The sequence below is a fragment of the Dioscorea cayenensis genome, chromosome 18 (genome assembly GCF_009730915.1).
Source record: "Dioscorea cayenensis subsp. rotundata cultivar TDr96_F1 chromosome 18, TDr96_F1_v2_PseudoChromosome.rev07_lg8_w22 25.fasta, whole genome shotgun sequence".
NCBI lineage: Eukaryota > Viridiplantae > Streptophyta > Magnoliopsida > Dioscoreales > Dioscoreaceae > Dioscorea > Dioscorea cayenensis.
Window position 1 is genome coordinate 9,648,840 of NC_052488.1, and position 19,887 is coordinate 9,668,726.

The window sequence follows — 19,887 nt, forward strand, 5'->3', positions numbered from 1 at the left end:
CTTAATTATTTTAACAATTCACAATTCACAATCCACAATCCACAACAAACTGAGGCCTTTGGTAACACACAAGTATTGATTTATTCTCTATAAAGCCAAACAGTATTCTCCACAGTAGATTTACGATATCGATTCAAATTTCCAATATTTCAACCCAACCAAAGATAAACTGAAAAGAAAAGGGAGGAAGAAAGGGGAAGCACTGTGTCCAAGTTTAAGAGGCTTTGCTTTTTTGCTGTAATAGTGCAGGAAAGAAAAAAAGTTACCAAGATACTGCTTTTAATCTTGGCAAAGAACTGATTTTGTTCCTATCTGTTTATGTATTGTCATTTATCTTTAAATTATTCTTATCCCTTTTTTTTCTCTCTCAGTTCTTTTTCTTGAAACATAAGTAAATTATTGAACACCATTGAAATATATTAGTAAATGGTGCCATTTTCATGTGGTGAAGAACATTGATTTGGTACATGGAGGAGGGAGTATTGGATTAAGTAATTTGATTTCTCAAACTGTATTTGATGGTGGTAGGAATGTTCTAGGGTATGGTCCCTTTTTTCCCCAAACATTTTTTTTTCCAAATATATATATATATATATATTACCTCCATTTATTTAATGAAAATCTTCTAATGTTATTAACAAAATCTTTTATCTATGTATTTAGTGCCTTTCCAAAGGCTCTAATGGGTAGAGAGGTATGAAAATAAATTATTTCATTTGTTTCCCCTCTTTTGGATGTGTACATTTTTTAATGCCCTCTAATTAAAAAACATATCTCTGCATTTCTCCACATATATCAAAACATATGCTATAATACTATGTTTTTATTTTATTTTCCATTTTCCCGTTTGATTTTTAGATCATTGGTGCCACTATCGGAGAAGTGAAACTAGTTATAGACATGCACCATAGGAAAGTAGAGATGGGTAGGCATCCTGATGCCTTTTATTGCTTTGCCAAGTTATTATGTAAACTGCATTTATTATCACTCAATATTACATATAATGAAAACTCATTTTCTTTTTGGTTTTTATAACGAATATATATTAATGCTTGCCATTCAAACTTTCAATGAGAAATAGAATAGAAAGAAAGATACTTTTCTCATTTGGATCACTTAAAATAAGCATAAATTAGCTACTTTTAAATTTTCATGAAACATCCCGGAACAAAGCTTGCTAATGCTTACCATAGACCACAAATCTTCTGTTAAAAAAATAGCATTGTAAAAATACTTTAATTTTGTTAGCACTCTTTTATCACTCATTATACTTAAAATTCACAAATCCTCTCATTGATCATTATATCTACTTTCTTCCAGTAAATAACTGAAAATGGCAAAAACACTCATTTAAGTATTGTTTTAGGAGGTTATGGAACTCTTGAAGAGCTTTTTAAAGTGATTAGTTAGGCATAATTAGGCATACATAACAAACAAGTGATTTGATCTCAATGCTCTATATACACACACCTGAAATTATAAAACAAAAAAAAGATAACTAACTTATGCTTTGTTTCAGATTGATTTGCTAAACGTTGACAGATACTATATCTCACTACTTTCATTCATTAACCAAGTTCTACAGAAAGGGTTCATCAACCAACTGCAGGGCAGATCATCATCTATGCTTCAAATGCGAAGGAATTGATTTCGAAACTCGAAGTAATAATTAGCAAATTTTGAGTACTATTTACTAAATGTTCTATTTCAATAATTATTATTGATTATTTGTTATTGAATTATGATTACAGGAATATTTCCAACAACATGAACAAGTTGCAACAAAACTAAATTGGGAGCATGAGGACCTTGCATAATGCTATCTTAATGACAGCTTTGCTCTTAAATAACAAAAAATCTAAATAAATTCGATTTGTTTCTTTATATCTAATACTATATATATATATATATATAACTCTTAGTTCTCTATATTTGCCAAAAACTATTAACGATATATACCTATCTACTTCCTAATAACATTTACTACATTATAACTTACCTATCAATTTGTCAAAAGAAAGACAATGCATACATATTAACCTATATTTATTCTACAAATTCATATGAATAGTAATATGTGTGAATATTGTGAATATTCCAAAGGAATGCATTCCATGTATAAATTATAAATATATATATATATATATATATAGGAATAGAGTTAGCATAATCATCTCCATTTTAGACATTTCCCTTCTTGAGCATGAAGATCCTTTTCATTATCCTTCTATCATTCTATGCGAATCTAATTTACAAACAAACCTAAGAAACAAAATTCTTACATGAATTCAAAAAATATGCACAAAAGTGAAAATTTGTGTTAATATACAAAAGTACTATATTTTGAATATATATGAACAACAAAATTTAATTTCTGTATACAATCACAAGAAATCTTGATCTGAATGTGAAAATTCTCAACTATTTTAAACTAAATAAAGATATACATAAATAAACTTATTACAGCAAAGAAGAAAAAACCCAAGTAGAAAAATTAATATTGAAATTTTTTTATTACCAAAATATTTAAATGAAGTCATTTTCATCATTCAATAAACAATATAACATACGCCAGTAATATATTTCCAAATCCTACACATCTTGCAAATATACTTCCCATACTGAAAATAATTTTAAAAAATAACATTAACAATATTTTTCTAAAAAAAAAAATTTATACTATCTTCGCAATATTTTTTTTGGATATATTAAACCTGCAACGTTAACCCTGGTCTTTAATCTAGTTCTTATTAAAGAGGCCGCAAGGTTAAATGGTCAGTCATTTTAAAGACGTAAGATGGGTATATGCCAAGGAGAAAAAATAGGAAAAGAAGAAAAAGGAAACAAAGTATAAACTGACATCAATTTGAAGACCTGTATTAATTGTTACTTAACACCAATGCCTTACAGAAAATCCACAGCCATGGTTGGAATACGCCAACGCCTTATAGAAACAAGAAGAAACAATCAACCATATGCTCCGAGTAGCAACACGTACAAGTGACCAGGAGGCAGATGTCATCGAAGCATATATGGTCGTAGAAAAAGGTGGTATTAAAAATATGAAAATGGAGGAATTAGGTTGTATTGGTACATCAAAAGGAGATGTTTCAACCAGATGGTGAATGAGAGAGGAAGGAGTGAAGTTATGTTATTTAAAAAAATATCTGTTATTAAGTATGTTTGTGGTATGTAATGTTAGTAGGAGTAAGTATAATAAAATAGTAATATGTTGTCGTATATATTCGTATATAATGGTATACATGGAATGAAAAAATGTCAAATAATATAGAACCAAACATTTAATCCAAGTTAAAATAAATCAAACTAAACATGTGCGGAATTCTGTACATCAATGATATAACGATCAAACCTGGCACAAAATGAACAACAGATCTAATGACAGAATTAATTGAAATAACACTGAAACTATGTAAAAAGTTCATAACATTACAACAGAATACATGAAGAAAACTATCACTCAAAGGGTGTAGGAATGTCCAAATGGTGAAGAACAGCCAACACTTGTGTAAGCGCAAGGACCGCCGGAGATTGTAGTTGAAATGTACTTTAATGGTTATGCAGTCCTAGTAGTGGTGAAACGAATGGTCAATATGCTCCTTCACACGGAAATACAATGTATTGGTTATCTCCCAGAAAAATACCCTAGTATTAGCTTTGGCCTCCGTGATAAGGTCGCCAGTCCGATAATCCATGGAGAATAAAGGAAAAAAGATCTAGAGCCAACAAGAACAATTAGATGGAAGAAATATGACCATTACTATCAGTGTTGTCTGGTGTGTGATAGAGAAGATCTTCTATGAATTCAAATTTTGCATTTTTTAGTGTCCAGTCACATAAAGAGACATTGTCTAGTCTATCTAGATATTCTTTATAACTAGAATCAGGTCCCGAATTATAGATGATAATGGATGAGATTCCACCTTTAATTTGAACCAGTTTACCATATTCACAATTTGTCTGCCAGTCGCGCTGAGCACTAATTAGCTCTTTCTAGTGTTTCAGCCTTAGACAATGTGGTGCCACATCATCAATGATGTTGTATAAAACACCATTTTGAAAGGTGGTGGGATTAAAGTCCAGATGTCCACAAATAAAATTATGTGTACCTAGAGACTTGACTTATGCTGTTTTCCCAGTACAACTCAGTCCTTAAAGAACCAGACTTGTCGGCAATTAGCTAGGATAGCTTAGATCATTGTGTACAGATTATCCCTCAATTGGCTGAGATAGCTCCGAAATACAAAGAATATCATGAATGGTGTTTGTCATGCAATGTTGGCTTCTCCTATGGATGTTCCAAGTGCTAAATTGTTTGAATCTTCGACGTACTCTCCTGGGACAGTGAAGATTGCTGCAAATGCAACAATGGCAATGAGGACAACAACCATGGTGATTGAGTTGATTGCATTGTTTAGGCCTTCAGTGTGGAGCTTATTTATCCTCTTGGCAATGCCTTGAACACGTTTTCGTGTATGTCTACTGTGTTCAAGTTGTGAATGAACTTCATGTTTGATGTCACTCACTGTTTGTTTTAGTTTACAAGCAGGATTCACCGGTATAATCCTCCTCGCACTCTGCACACCATGCTCGACTAAGATCGGGACTATATCTAAATTCCTTGTCTTCTCAGAGGTGTCTAGTGTTGTTTCTCCGGATCTATTGATGACTTTGACGTTCACCTCTTTGAGTGAAAGAAGTTTCTTCACTATCTGAATTTTATCGACAATTGTAATAAGTAATCAACCAAGTGTTGTTTAAGTTGCTTTTCACTGCCTACCAAAATGTTACCAAAAATCATGTTTTGAGTTCAGACAACAATGTTAATAAATAAGAGAAATGTTGAGAAGAATAACAAATGTTGTTCACCTGAGCACGACTTGCTAAATGCAACGCCGTATTGCCTTTCGTGTCTTACAAGTTGATCAAAGCCGGTTCGCAATTTATAAGCTCATCAACAATCTCTAGATTTGTTCGCTTAACTGCCATATGGAGTGCAGTCTACCCATTCTTATCGTTTCAGGTTGCAATTCTAGGATCTTTGCTAAGAAGAGCTTTCACTACTTCGACATGACCATTTCTGGCTGTAGCATGCAGAGCTGTCTTGCCATTGCTCCCCACAATCTTCGCCAAACTAGAATCGGTGACATGCATCTGAATTGTGTGTGAACCGCAAGTGCACTGGTGTCGAAGTAATAAAATACCCGGTCAGTTGGGTAGTCGAATCCATAGGGAACGGGGTTACTAGTACTAACTGCTTCTCTGTTATCTAGCCTAATGATAAATGGGATGGAGTGGTAATCTAATGTGCGAAGACATGAATACTGGAGACGAATATGCATTTGTAAAATAGAGGGAGATCTCAATCAATAAAGATGAGGTACCCGGGCAATGCTCCCCCTAGGATCTAACATGAAGCTCAAGATTCACTAAATGCTTCTAAACCGAGTCTAATGAGTCGAAGTAATCCAAGAACAACTGGCCCTTGCCTCCAAGCCACCGGTACTAGCCCCTACAAAGTCCCGGTGGAGAAATCGCTCAATCTCAACACCTCACACCCCATATGACCGCAATGAGCTCTAGGGATACCTAAAAGTGAAACTGATTCCTAAAAATAGATCCAATCCTATTTCCCGCCGAAGAATCCCTAACCCCCTACAAGGTCCCGGTGGAGAAATCTCTCAATCTCACGCCTCACACCAAATATGGTTGCATAGAGTCTAAGGAATATGGAGATAGGAAACACTCAATCGGAAGGGAAAGAGGACACTCCACTATCTCATGACTCACCCTCTCAACCCTCTTAAACCTTGGAGTTCTAACTTTAATGGAGAGCTCTCTCTCATCAAAGTAACAAATCATGCATATACAATCAACCACAAGGATCAATAAAGCATGCAAGCAATGGGAAAACAAGATTAAAACTGAAATCAACTCAGATTAAATTGAACTATAAAGCAAATCAATACAAAAAGACAAGATCCTAGGGTTCACATGCCCAAATACCTACTAGGGTTTAGCCCTCCATGGAGCAAGTTACAAAACAAAGATAAATACAATGAATAGAAATGTAAATCATAGAGAAAAATCCCCTTGAATTCGTGATGATTGGCCTTGATGGTAGTTCAACGTTTTGAAGTATTCCTCTCCGAAGCTAGGTCACCGGTGGCTTCCCAAGTGCTATGACGGTCAAAGTTGGTGAAGACTGTAATCAAAAGATTAGATTGCAGACATGAAAAATACGTATAGAGTATCAATTCCATGAATGAACAAAAGCATGTGCTTAGAAAAAAAAAAGGCAGTAAGTTAGACAACGGAGCTCGTATTCTATATGTACCTACATCGCCTTCTCTTGCTGCTATATGTAGAGCATCATAGCCATTCTTGGCCCTCATGCTTGCAATTGCAACATCATGGAATTTGATTATTTCGGCAACTACATCAACATAGCCATACTCAGCAGCAACATATAACGGCTTTTCTCCGGCATGATTCTGCTTAGACAACAATTCGGCCAATTCCTCCAGGCATTTCCCGGAGAGTGCCTCTTTGAAGGTAGCTAAATTTCCTGACCTTGCAGCAAAATGCAGTGGCATATCATCCCGCTTTCCCGTCAACTGCTTCGTCATCTTTTTCTGATGAAAACTTTGCTGTCCTATCGGAAAATCCATTATTGCTTTTCACAGATTCAGATCACCAATCTCTTGTTGAAAATCACAATCTCATCTTTGACAGGAAATTAATCAAGCACCTCCAAAGCCAAGCAAAGCAAAGCTAAACAACAAAAATACAGAAATGAACCTTCTCTTTTATTCATTCACAAACTCCAAACATAAACAAGATGCCGACCCTGCAACATGCTATTCCAAGTCACAGATTCCTCAACACAAATCTCAGAAATCTAAACCACTAAATGAAGAAAAGCAAACATTTTTTGGAAAATGGAATAATCTACACTGTTATAGTCATAGATCAGAATCCACCACTTTGATTTTCAAAAGCCTTTTTCATCTCTTTCCAATCTTACATCAAATAAAAATCAAAAGAAGAAAAGGATAAAGGCAAAAAAGGAGGGATTCTATTGCACTGCTGCCCACTTCCTCAAACTCAAAAAATGGAGCCGCATTACAGCAAGCTAACAAAAGTATGTTATGGCTTCCACAACAACATCCAAACAAAAGAGGGCAAAAGCAAACAAATAGAGCACTCACATGGAACCTTGCCACCATACACAACCCATAATATATTATCATCAACATAAAGCATAAGGCCATCTCCAACCCAAAACTCTATATTTAGCGCTTCAGTACTCAAAAATACAACTTCTACAGTGAAAGTTTCTCCAACCATCATCTCTATTTTTAACTCTAAAATAGAATATTCTAAAAATATTCTTTTTTATTTCACAATTTATATATTCATACTATCCACAAATTTAATCATCTTTAAATCTTTTCCACTTTTAACCATTGAATTATTTAAAATATGATTTTAATTTTTATAATTATTATAAATACTTATTAAATATAATGAGCAGGAGGAGCAATACCTTGTGCTAGGTTGGAGAGCAAATTAGAAGACTCCAAAACGTTTATGTCATTGTTGGTGCCTGTCATACCAAAATAAGCATACCATATCCAAAGATCACAAGTTTATATTTTTACAAATACATAACTCTGAAATCATTTATAGATGAATCGAGCAAAGAGGATGCTTTTGGATGATCCTAACTACAAGAAAGGGTTTAAGTTTGATCATGTGTGGCACATTGTGAGGAACTTTGAGAAATTTAAAGATAATGTCATGACATCTAGACAAATTTCTCGAAAGCATGCATTTGACTATTTATCATCAGAATCTAAAAATCCCATGCCAGAATCGCAACCACCAGAATCTACTGTACTTTCTCAATTTTCTCTTAACTTAAACGATAGTGTTGGTGGCTCACCTTCTGACCTCCCAATCGGACAGAAGAAAGCCAAACTAAAGAAAAAAATGGATGACGAAGTGGCAACTTCTCTTAGTCGTCTAAAAGATGATAACTCTAAGATTATGGAGATGTTAGAGAAGACTAATACTGATCGACAAATGTTCATAGAAATGTAGAGTAAAAACTGAAATTAAAACTGAAAAATAAAAAAACTGAAAAAATTAAAAGCAAAATTAAAAATAAAATTAAAAAAGAATTAAAAAAACTGAAAATCAAAACTGAAATTAAAAACAGAAATAAAAAATAAAATGAAAAGTAAAATAACGTTGCTACAGTGACGCGCAATATCCTGCGCGCCACTGTAGCAAATTCTCATTTTGGCGCCCAAAATAGCGCATGGTTGGAGATTTTGGGCGCTAAATCCAACCCAGAACGTCACATTTGACGATGGGTTGGAGATGCCCTAAATAACTCCAAAACCATTCAAACATTATAAATTTCTTTTTCTTTTTTGGAAATTAAAACAAAAATTAGAAATGTCCAAAAAAAACAGACATCAAGATCATATCTTTCATTGATTTTCAAGATCCAAACCTGCTGAATTGTGGGACTGGGACCTCCTCCCTCCAAAAAAACAATGAACCAATGATCCATTTTCCATAAAAAATGATGATGAAAAGCCATTAAAGCTCAAAACAAAGGCAGACATGTATGGAGGAGTTGACATGCATTTATAAGTCCTCTGAAGAAGGTTTGAAACTCATGTTTTTATCAAATGAGATGAAAACAATGACAAAGGACAAGAGAAACTGATTCAATGGTTACCTAACACACAGACAACATTGTTGGATTTTGATGGACTCTTTGGATTTAGAGAGATATAGAGAAAGAGAGAGAAGGGAAGTCAAGGAAGGTTGACGAGGCACCACCAACGTCTACGTCAGACCAGAGGGTATGGCCTAGAGGTGCAAACTGGGCCGTGCCGGCCCGAAAGCTCGCACGGCCCAAGACGAGTTGGGCGTGCACGGCTCGGCACGGCCAGCCTACGATGCTGAGCCGGTCGGCACTGCCCATATCTCCGGGCGTGCCAGCCACTTTGTGGCCCGCGGGCCGGCACGGCCCGTGGCCCGCCTGGGCCGGGCTGGCCCAGCACGCTGGGCCAGCCCAAAGACGGCCCGCCACTAGTTGCTATGGCTGCAGGCACGGCCCGCCCTGTTTTTTTATTTTTTTGTATTTGTTTCCCCAACTAATTTAAATATTAGAAAATGACATTTGTAGCCCCTTTAACAACTATAAAACGGCTAGTTTTTAAGGCTATTTTAGACTTTAAAATATAATTACTTTTTTACCCTTTTTAACAACAATAAACGGCTAGTTTACAAGGGTATTTTGGGAATTAGAAAAATTTAAATAACCTATAAATACCCTCAAACACTTACATATTTCTCCACACCAAATTACTCATTCTTGTTCTAATCTCTTCAAGTTCAAGATTTGAAGTTTATCAAATCCGGCTCAAGTGTTTCATCAATCTAACTATCCCGTGCTAGCCGCCATGGCACGTGATCTACTAACTCCACCGATGTCTACAGTAGCGTCGGAGTCTTGTTTTAGTGCAGGAAAAAGGGTACTCGATGATAAGAGGAGCCGCATGAACCAAGAAACAGTGCAAATGTGCATATGTTTGAAGGATTGGTTAGAAGCAGAAGATAGGTTACAAGAACAACAAATACATGAAGAAGAAAATGATACCGGAGAGGGCCTTACACCATCCGAGCATTCAACTTCAACCCGTATTGATGAAGAAATAGATTAATCAAATGAAGTTTGAAGTTTGTAATTTTCTAAATTGTTTTCGAAGTTTGTAATTTTCTAAATTGTTTCGAAGTTTGTAATTTTTCTAAGTTGTCCTCATAGTTTTTAAATAAATGGCAATTTTTTTCCCTATATCTATTTGTAATTTATTTTTTTAGTTTATCTCTATTTTTTTTCTATGTAATTTTATTTTCTAATATTATGTTAAATTTAAAAAAAGTTTATCTTTTTTTGTATTCATGTAAATTAAAAATTTTTTTGCATATTTTTTTAATTATTTTTTTCTATAGTCTTTATGTGTTGTATATTTTTTTACAATCAAGAAACTTATATTTTATGATATTTAGATTTTTTTAAAAAAATTCCATATTTTTTTAGTATTTTTTTAAAGTATTTTTTTTACAATTTTTTTACAATATTTTTTTAAAGAATTTAAATAATTTAATATAAAAAGCGGGTCGGCCAGGGCTGCAGCACGGCTCACCCAGTGGCCTGGCGGTGCACGGCTCGGGCCGACCCCCTTTGTACGGTGGGCCGTGCCGGCCCGCACGATCTGCAAGTCGGGCCGGGTGGCCCGAGCACGTCATGATGCTCGGGCCGCACCGTGCCCGGGCCGTGCCGGGCCGGGCCGGCCCATCTTGCACCTCTAGTATGGCCCATTTTATTTAGTTTTCAATACTATGATGCATTATTAATGAATTTAGAGAAAGAGAATGGCTCAATTTAATTATTGTTTCTAATATATATATATATACTAATTTTTTAAGGTTTTATATGATTATACGAGCACCAAGTCATTATAGACTGACAATATTTTTTCCTATTTTTTTAGCCTCCATTATTATCATTATTTTATTAATAAATTAGCTGGTGTCTAAATTTATCAATTACTATTAACAAACTCTGAAAAATATTTTTTTAATTTAAAATATTTGACATGAAAATTTCCATGACAGTCAAACCACCAAAAGCAAGCATTCAAATTTTTCCCCCCAATTATTATCAACGTTTGCATTCACATTTCATGGAGCTTCTCATTCATACAAAGGTCCTTTTCAAGATGATTGCTGTTAGAGTTTAGTTAGAATATATTTCTCTTCAAAGGCTGCCATTCAGGGAGCCTTCTTCAAAACAAACATACACACACAAAAGGATACAACTAGTGGGTTCACTGTGCTAAAAATAATAATAATAATAATAATAAAATAAAATTACTAATCCAAAGAACCTTAAAAAAAAAAGCCACCTTTCATAATCCTATTTAGAATGAGAAGATGCTCTATTTGACCACCAAGTCAAACAAACTATAATATTCTCTTTTTATTTTTATTTTTTTTTACAAAAAGAATAGACAACCCGAAGACCCTACTAAATCGTCAGAGACGTGCACAAACCTCGGTAAAATAAGTAGAGACAGGACCCAACACACATGGACGTTGGGACCACCCGCACACAACCACCGCTCACATCTCCCAAAAATGTACTCTCAACTGAAAATCGACGTCTCACCACTCAGTGAAGAACTCTATCGGCGACCCGTATACCAATAAACCATTTAGTCATTGACAACTATAATATCCATTTTATAGTTCTTTTAATGAAGCAACAAGTGTAACAGCATCAGTCGATAAAGCCACTATCTTAACAGCCAACAGGAAAATAAAAGTCAAAGGAAAGGGCCATTAAGTGCGCATTTTCCACATTATGTTGATTTTGGAAATGGGTAATATAATTATAAAGTTTCACTGAACTTTCAATGAGAACAAAACATTGCTTCAATTAATTGGCATCAACAGATTCAGTAACAGAACTTATAATGAGATCAACCAATGTCTTTTCTGTTCATCATCAGCTCATACAGCGCATGTCCACCCCGGTGGCACCCGGGCATTTTGAGTGACATTTCTGCTAAATCATCCTGTAAATTAAAGAGCAATATAAACAATAATTGATGTGAATAACAATTGGAATTGGTGGATATACATCCGTACAGACATATATATATATATATATAGATGTGCATCATCTAACCTTTAAAACTGCATAAAGCTGAGTGGATTCATAACCATCTTGAGCTTTGGAATACAGTTGGTGAATTTCACTTGACTCCAAGTTGCAGTTTACAAAGAAAAAAGCGGTTGGTCTGACATTCAAGTCTCTACGGGATATTCCAATGAAGACAGGCTCGGTCTGCAAGCGGTGAAAATACGTCAATCCAGATACAGAGGCCATATAATAACTTTAGCAAGAAATATGTAATTAAACAAGGAATTATTTGACTAAGGAAATGTGCCAATTAAAGCAAGAATTATATAACATAAAAAGGATCAGCATCCAGCTACACAATAGCATATAAGATGCATCTCCAAGCTTCAGCGTAACAGTTAATTGTTAATAAAACAAAGGATGGTTGGGTGTTACATTAAAAGGGGATTAGTGCCATAAGATAAAATCTGGAGAATGGATATCGGTACTAAATAAAGGATGCAATGCAATAAATAATTTACTGTTGAAACAATTATTGAAACAATTATGTATCTACACCAGCAGGTTAATCAATTATGCCTAGAACCTAATTTAATCTATATAAAGCAAGGAAAACATTGAACATTTGTTGAGTAAACTCATAGGCTACCCATTAAGCTTTCAGCGAGAGAATTTTCATATTCAAAATCAATAAAGCTTTCTACCCATAAGTAAAGTAAATAGAAATTCTAGCAACTCGACCAGAGAATGAGAAGGAACTCCAATTTCTTCAACTACTTCACGAATGATACCATCAAACATCTCCTGAGAAACCTTCCGATTTATTACTTCAGAATTTTCAGCTTGATGGGCTGAAATTCCAACTTCTAGTGGCTGCAAAGAAGAAACAGCTCAAATTTTACCAACCAATACAAAATAATCTCCTTTGAGATGCGAAACGTGTTAAAACTATATCATATTATACTACTAAAATAGTCATGAATAATACTTGGAAACTCAACTTTAGTAAACAGATGCATATTGTCATCTCTCAAGTTTAGTCTCTAGCTACTTATAAAAGAAGTGAGCATAGCATGCCACCAACAACATGCTCCATCACATTTTCACTTATTTTATTGGCTGTGACGATTCACTCCATTTTATGAATTTTTCATTTAGCCTTCTTTTTCATCAATCACCAAAAGTATTTAACTTCGAAAACATTACCTACCTCTGAATGGCCGCCAGGAAAAACAAAATACCCAGGAAACTCTCCAACATTATTGCTTCTTTGCAATACAAGAATCTTTTTATCACTAGTTTCTACAACAGCACCATTACCCAAGGGGCTTGATGTGTGTTGGCAATGAATAGTATCATCTGCAAAAGTTGCAAATTAGGCAATTAAACACCAGTGAAAGTTAAAAATACAAGATAACAAAACAATATTTAAATTTGGATATAATTGCAGACCAAAAAGAACACAATATATGAATTATGCAGAGTATTAGATAATGTATCATTACAATAATAAGCCAACATGTCATTATTTGAATAATGATCTGTTAAAGACCGATCAATGTTATCTTAGTTGAAAATTTTTTAATTACCTTCTGAAGGAATAAGAAACATCTCCCAAGAAGGATTCAGATTTGTGCCCACAAATGTCCTGAATGACATGCAGATTCAAAAGGTTCAATAAGGAGAAACAACTCCAATATCTAACTGCGCATCATAACATAAGATAACAAAACAAAACTTTAGCAACTTATAGAAAATACAAAATAAGACCATAAATGTTGGTACATACCATGCCACAGAAACCAACATAGGACACATAATATTTCAGAAAAAAGTTTAGATAGCTTGGAGTAAAACCTATAATCTGTCAGACCCAAGTGAAGACAGACAGAGGACTCTCGGTCAACGCCATTACCCATATGCAAAATACTAGCTCCATACTGAAACGTAGCAGATTACAATTCCTTTAGAACCAAAAAAACAAAGGGATTAAAGATGAAAATGGCAAACATTTGACACATGAGTGGCAATTACATAAGCAAGGGATAGCAAGTAGAGAGTTGAGTCTTCTATTCTCCTGTGGAAACTAATGATATGATAAAAGACAGAAAATTATAACACGTGAGGAACCCACTTAAATCAGGTAATATTAAAAACATATCATATCCTAAATGGGCCTATCAAGAACACATTAACAAAGAAAAAAATTGAAATGCTCCAATTCAACAGCTCAGTTTTTGTCGGTGAATGATCTATGTTAAGGTGATCAACGTCAATAAATTTGTCATATATTTACTAATCTTATTACAGTAGGAAGTTGATGGAGCTTCTATCTGCAGTAAATGTGAAGTGGGTTGAAGTCTATTGCAGGCATGCTCAGGATGTTTGCTGGCCTTATTAGTATATACAGTTTATAATTGTCCAGGTAAGTAAAATAAGTCTCAATATGCTAACAAAGGCTTGAAGGAATCACTATCATAGTCTTGAACAACAAAAGAGAGGCACACTTATTCAATTGAATAAAAAAAAAAGTTGGTATAAACTATAACCAAATAGAAGTGCACCATAGCACGGTTTAAAAGTAAGAAGAACATACCCTGAACTTTTGGCCGTTGTATAGTGATGAATTCTTCCCAATTCGCTGATTCCATATCTAAATTTTGTGAAAGATAAATTGATAAGAAACACTAAACATAAATCTCCATATCTAAAAATGAATGCTAGCTCAAAATTCAACTATATCACAACTCATAATACCACTTCGTGTGATACATAGAACAAATTCAACCAAGTTCATGCAATCCAAAACCTCAACACTTGTTCAAATCAGTGTTTCAAGCAAAATGAAGACAGAAAAGAAGAGATTTAACAGAAACGATCCCAAAAACAGTACCTCATTAATCGAATCTTCGAGCTTAGCATCAGGATGCGGAACCCTATCGTAAGACGCATTAAAATCGACAACGAGCTTCATAACAACACAGAAGAAAAAAAAACATAATCACAATATGGAAGTCTGAATGCACACTGCTAGATCATTCAATCAAGCAACACAATAAATCTAACAATTCCAAGCCCTAAAAAAGATCAATTCTCAATCAAGCAGAAGATATAGAGAGACAGAAAGAGAGAGAAAGAAAGGGTGGAGAATGAGATAGTACTCGAGATCTAGGGAGGCCAGCGGGGCAGGCAAGGAGGAGCTTGAAGGCGCTGCCGGGATCGGTGGCGGGGGAGGACGAGGGTTTGATGTCCATGATCGCATGGAATGACCGTCGAAGGATGGGGAAAGGGCGGGGACCCGGCGAGATAGCCCACGGCATCGACGATCGGCCTCGATGGTGACTAAATGCCTCGCGGGAGCACAATTAACTAAAACTAATCCTCCCATTTATTTATTTATTTAGATAAAAGAAATAAAAAATAATGGACCAAAAGGGGTTAAATTCTTTTAATTTTAAAATGAATAAATCATGCTCAATGAAAAATATGTAAAAAAATAGTGATTTTTTCAAATAAAAAAAAAGTGATTGGGCAGACACTCAATTTAGTTGTTTAATATTTGGTAGGCATATTTGATTGAAGGCCTAATTAATTTATTTCCAAATCAAGATTTACAATCATGTGATTATCAATTTTGTTAATTAATATATAAATACTTTGTTAATTACTTGTAAAATTTCAAATATTTATTTCTTAATAGTAAAATAATTTACATTATTTTATTAGAAAGTGGAATCTGAACAAATTTATTTTGTGTATCGGTCAAAAATACATTATCTTTTTGAATTGTAAATCCTATAAATTTTTGAATTTTATTCTATCATATTTATTTGTTTAAAAAAAGGGATAAAATGTGTATATGTATACATATATTTTTTTTTATGACTATTACAATTTTTTTATTTTGACATATCTAACATTTTGAATTTGTATTTAAACATAACAACATAGATTATTTATAATAGAAGCTACTTTTTTTTTTATCTAGACAATTGTACATGCTTGTCAAAATAATGAACTAATGGAGGCTATTGATGATGATGATGATGATGATCAGAGAAGGTGAACATTTTTTTCATCTTTTATAAGGTAGATATTTAAAAGGACTCCAATGACAAACCCTGCAAGGGCTAATCCTAGCACTATAATGTTTTTTTTGCAAAGCACAAAGCCATAAATAGCTCCAACATTGCCCCAAATCTACATCAATACAGGATATGCTAGAATATACTTGGTTCTACTAGAATATACTTGGTTCTACTTATCCTTTATTGGGGATTGGGATTTGGGGTCACCTGTGTCAATACAAAGATATACATATACATACACACACACACACACATATATATATAATATAGTTTTAATTAAAGATAATATAAAATTTATTAAAATAATAAAAAAGATAAATATATATAAGAATACAAGAGTGATTGATTGATTGATGATTATTACTTGAGGGACCATGATCATGATCTAAGGGGGCATGAATTATTCCTATGTACCATATGATACACATTGTAACGGTCACCATTGCTACTCGGAATACATAAATGTGTTTTCTTGGGTGGAAGAAAGGCATACCCAACCTCAAAATTGCGAATGCCGACACTATATATTGAGTATTTGCAATGACTCAAGTTCACTTTTCATATTTTTTTTGTTTCCTTTGATATATGGCATGTTATATTATATTTGAATTATAATAGAAATATGATTTTGTTTGGATCAGCATTAAAAAAAACTTGAAAAAAAATCCAAGAATTATAAATATAAAAAAAATTGGATAATTATTAAAAATTAAAAATTAAAAAATTGATCAAATAATAAAAGATTTAAAAATATAGTTATAAAAACAAATAAGTAGTGTCAAGCTTCAAAAAAACCTAAATAAAATATTACAATAATATTAACTATTTAGTTTAAAAATATAAATAGATTTTTTTTTTCATCTTAATAGATCTCTTTTATTTAATTAACATTTTTAAAATATTTTTTTAAAATATAAAATATAAAATATATTAATATATATGATGATAAATTAAAGTCTTTTATTTATCAAATTATAATATTATTTATCATATATCATTTATCATATTCTAAAATTAATAATAATAAGCTAATAAGACACATATTGAAGGTTCCAGTGATTAAACTTTGGGAGATTCCATGCTTCTATGATAAATTGGAAATTAATAGCATTGAGATGGTCTTTATGGATGAACATGTTTTTTTTTCTTGATATAAAACTATTATATGTAATATTGGTTGTTTTTTTTTTGTTTTTATGAATTATTTAATTTTTTTATTAAATTTTTAGTGTGGAAGGGTCCATGTGTCAATAAACCGTTTCAAAATTTCAAACTTTTGAATTTTGTAGAAAAACTATATTTTATGCATAATTTTATAAAACTTTGAATTACTTGATAATAAAAATCTTTCCTTTATGTTATACCAAAACTTTAAAAGCAAATTGTAATTTCAAAACTATTTGTAATTCAAAAACATTTTTGATATTTTCATAAATTGACAACTTTGATTAATGTAATATTAATTAAACATAAACTAGAAACTTTAATAATAAATAAAAACAAAACCTGATGAGAAATTGGGACCCTATGGAGTAGATGATTGGATTATCATAATTTATTGCCAAAAGCAATTGCATCAATTATTTGTAGACATTCTCCAAAAATACTATCAAGGTAATATAGTCTAATTGTTTATCTTATTTGATTTAGATATCCTATAATAATATATTAGTATATATATATATATATATATATACACTCACATATATATAACATATTCATTATTCATTATTCACTCTACTATATAAACAACAATTTCAATCCATATTTGAACTATGTTAATAGATTGGGGGTATTTTTTTTTATTTTTAAACTCCTAATTTGGTCTTTTAAATAGTTTTTAAAAGGAATTGGAGAATTATTCGATAATGGGTAAATAATGGAAAATTCAATAAACAAATTTTTAAAATTTAGATTAAGTTTGTTGTTTTCCAAAGTTTGAATAAATTAAATTTTAAAGATAATTATGTCTTTGATGCAAACACTATTATTAACATCATCTATTGTGTTCATTTCTCCCATGCATAGCACATGCATAACACTAGTTATTCTTTATTTCTAATGTTTTTCAAAGACAATTAACTAAATGAGAAGGATTTTTTCACTTGGTCGAACTATGAACTTCTCTAATCCCAAAATGCACAAACAACTTATGCTATTGGTAATGAATTATGATAATCAAATCACTTACACCAAAAGGCCCCAATGTCTCATCTAGCTTTGTTTTTATTTATTATTAAAATTTCTAGGTTGTGTTTGATTAATATTAGGTAAATCATAGTTTTGTCAATTTTTAAAACTATCAATAATTTTTTTGAATTATAAATATTTTTGTAATTATAATTTTCTTTTAAAGTTTTAATACAACATTAAAAATATCTTATGTTTGATTAATATTAGGTAAATCAAAATGTTGTCAATTTTTGAAATTATCTATAATTATGTTCAATTAAAAATACTTTTGAAATTATAAATTTGGTTTTAATGTTTTAGTCTGATTTCAGAGATTTTGGAAAATATTATATGAAATTTTCATATTTAAAAAAAATTTACTTATTCATCCACAAATTTGTATATTTATATTTATTGATATATATTGATAATTCTTAACATAAATTATTCTTTTTCAAAGTCAATTAACTAACATAATAATAATAATAATAAGATAAGATAAGATTTTTTCCCCTTGGTCAAATAACGAACCCCTCTAATCCCATAATGATTTTTGCACAGTAAGAAAAAATTTTTAAAAGATAAGAACAATTCTTAAGTGTTAAATAAAATCAACATTCGAATACCTTATGGAGTTGACCATTTTCATCACCGGTAAATGCCGAGCTTTTTTGATCCACGCATTGAACGACTCCGCGATATTTGAATACATCTCGCCCCAACATTCACCTTTGAATAGATAATTCGACCAATGTGACATATCTGATTTATAAATCAACCACTGATAGGCTTCGGGTGATGTGGCCTGCAGTTTTATTCACGGTATCATCAAATTCTTTAGCCGTGGATGCCCATGTAATACAAAAGTATATGGACCAGCACTCCTCCCTCAAAGCCTTCCCAAGTCTGGCATTGGCTTTCATAAAATTGGCCTCCAAGTGTCGAAGGCAGTATGCATGTGGAGAAGAAGGGAAGACTCTCGCAATGGGGTTCACAAGGCCCTTAGACCTGTCTGACACGAATGTAATTATCTCTTGATAATCTCCTTCATTGTATAAAGCATCACCTAACTTGGAAATGAACCACATCCAATTGGCATCGGTCTCGTTGTCAACAATACCGAAGGCGACGTGGAAAAAGCCACTATTTTCATATTTGCCTGTGGCACCCAATAGAGTACCCCGATACTTTCCAAGGAGGTGGGTACCATCGAGAAACAACAGCAGCCTGCAAGCACTCTTGAATCCCACGATACACGCATTGAAAGAAAAGAATGCACGTTTAAAACACTCACCGTCTCTTTCCACAATCGCAATGATGACGGGGTTTGTCTCAACAACCTTATCCACGTACCAAAGCAAAAAATCATAGCCGGAGATATTGCTGCCATCGAGGATCACCCGGGTATGCTCTTTTCCCAACCAAGCCTGCTTGTATGGAATGTGGACACCATGTTCCCGCAACATATCCTTTTGAACGTCGATGACCTCGTACAAGGGCCGTTCTTTGAGCTTCTGAATCATTCGTGCGCTTACCCATTTTTTGGACTCTTTCGTATGTGACGCCGATCCAATTCCACCACAGCAAAGTGTGTGATGGGTGCATTGTCTTGATTCTAAAAGTATTTTTATTATATTCCTTTGATGCAGGCGCCATTGACAACCATCGGCAACGCATTCCATAATCACCTAGTGTTTTTCGTTCTTTAGGAATTTGAAGTCAAAAATTCCGTTTGATTGCAAAATTTTGAAGTGCGTCACTAAAATGTTCAACACCTTGAAAACATTATCTGTTATCCAACGACAACACTTCAGATTGATCTGACAAGGAAGGAAGGCATGCCACACCGTCAAGGTCGCCATGACGTGGAACGGA

The 19,887-nt window shown here is 33.2% G+C and overlaps 2 protein-coding genes and 1 pseudogene across 2 annotated transcripts; 1 reads left to right on the forward strand and 2 right to left on the reverse strand.

Moving 5' to 3' along the window:
* Positions 1-4,211: 4,211 nt before the first annotated feature.
* On the reverse strand, positions 4,212-6,692 carry LOC120282774 (annotated as a pseudogene).
* A 1,021-nt stretch (positions 6,693-7,713) lies between these two features.
* On the forward strand, positions 7,714-8,127 carry LOC120282775. Its single transcript, XM_039289621.1, has one exon. The coding sequence runs from the start codon at positions 7,714-7,716 to the stop codon at positions 8,125-8,127; it is 414 nt and encodes a 137-aa protein (XP_039145555.1).
* Positions 8,128-11,428: 3,301 nt separating this feature from the next.
* Positions 11,429-15,140, reverse strand: LOC120282776 (nudix hydrolase 9). The gene is made up of 9 exons (XM_039289622.1): positions 14,914-15,140; positions 14,646-14,688; positions 14,349-14,405; positions 13,610-13,692; positions 13,342-13,400; positions 12,963-13,111; positions 12,494-12,625; positions 11,798-11,956; positions 11,429-11,684 (listed from the first exon to the last, which is right to left on the reverse strand). The coding sequence occupies exons 1-9, from the start codon at positions 15,138-15,140 to the stop codon at positions 11,589-11,591; spliced, it is 1,005 nt and encodes a 334-aa protein (XP_039145556.1). The 3' UTR covers positions 11,429-11,588.
* Positions 15,141-19,887: the final 4,747 nt, after the last annotated feature.

Excerpts from the sequence above, each read along its gene's own strand:
- LOC120282775 (XM_039289621.1), top strand. The coding sequence starts at position 7,714 with ATGAATCGAGCAAAGAGGATGCTTTTGGATGATCCTAACTACAAGAAA.
- LOC120282776 (XM_039289622.1), bottom strand. The coding sequence starts at position 15,140 with ATGGGAGGATTAGTTTTAGTTAATTGTGCTCCCGCGAGGCATTTAGTC. Across the intron at positions 13,693-14,348 it reads ACAACGGCCAAAAGTTCAGG|TATGGAGCTAGTATTTTGCA; the intron begins GTATGTTCTTCT and ends GCTACGTTTCAG. Across the intron at positions 11,957-12,493 it reads GAGTTCCTTCTCATTCTCTG|ACCGAGCCTGTCTTCATTGG; the intron begins GTCGAGTTGCTA and ends CACCGCTTGCAG.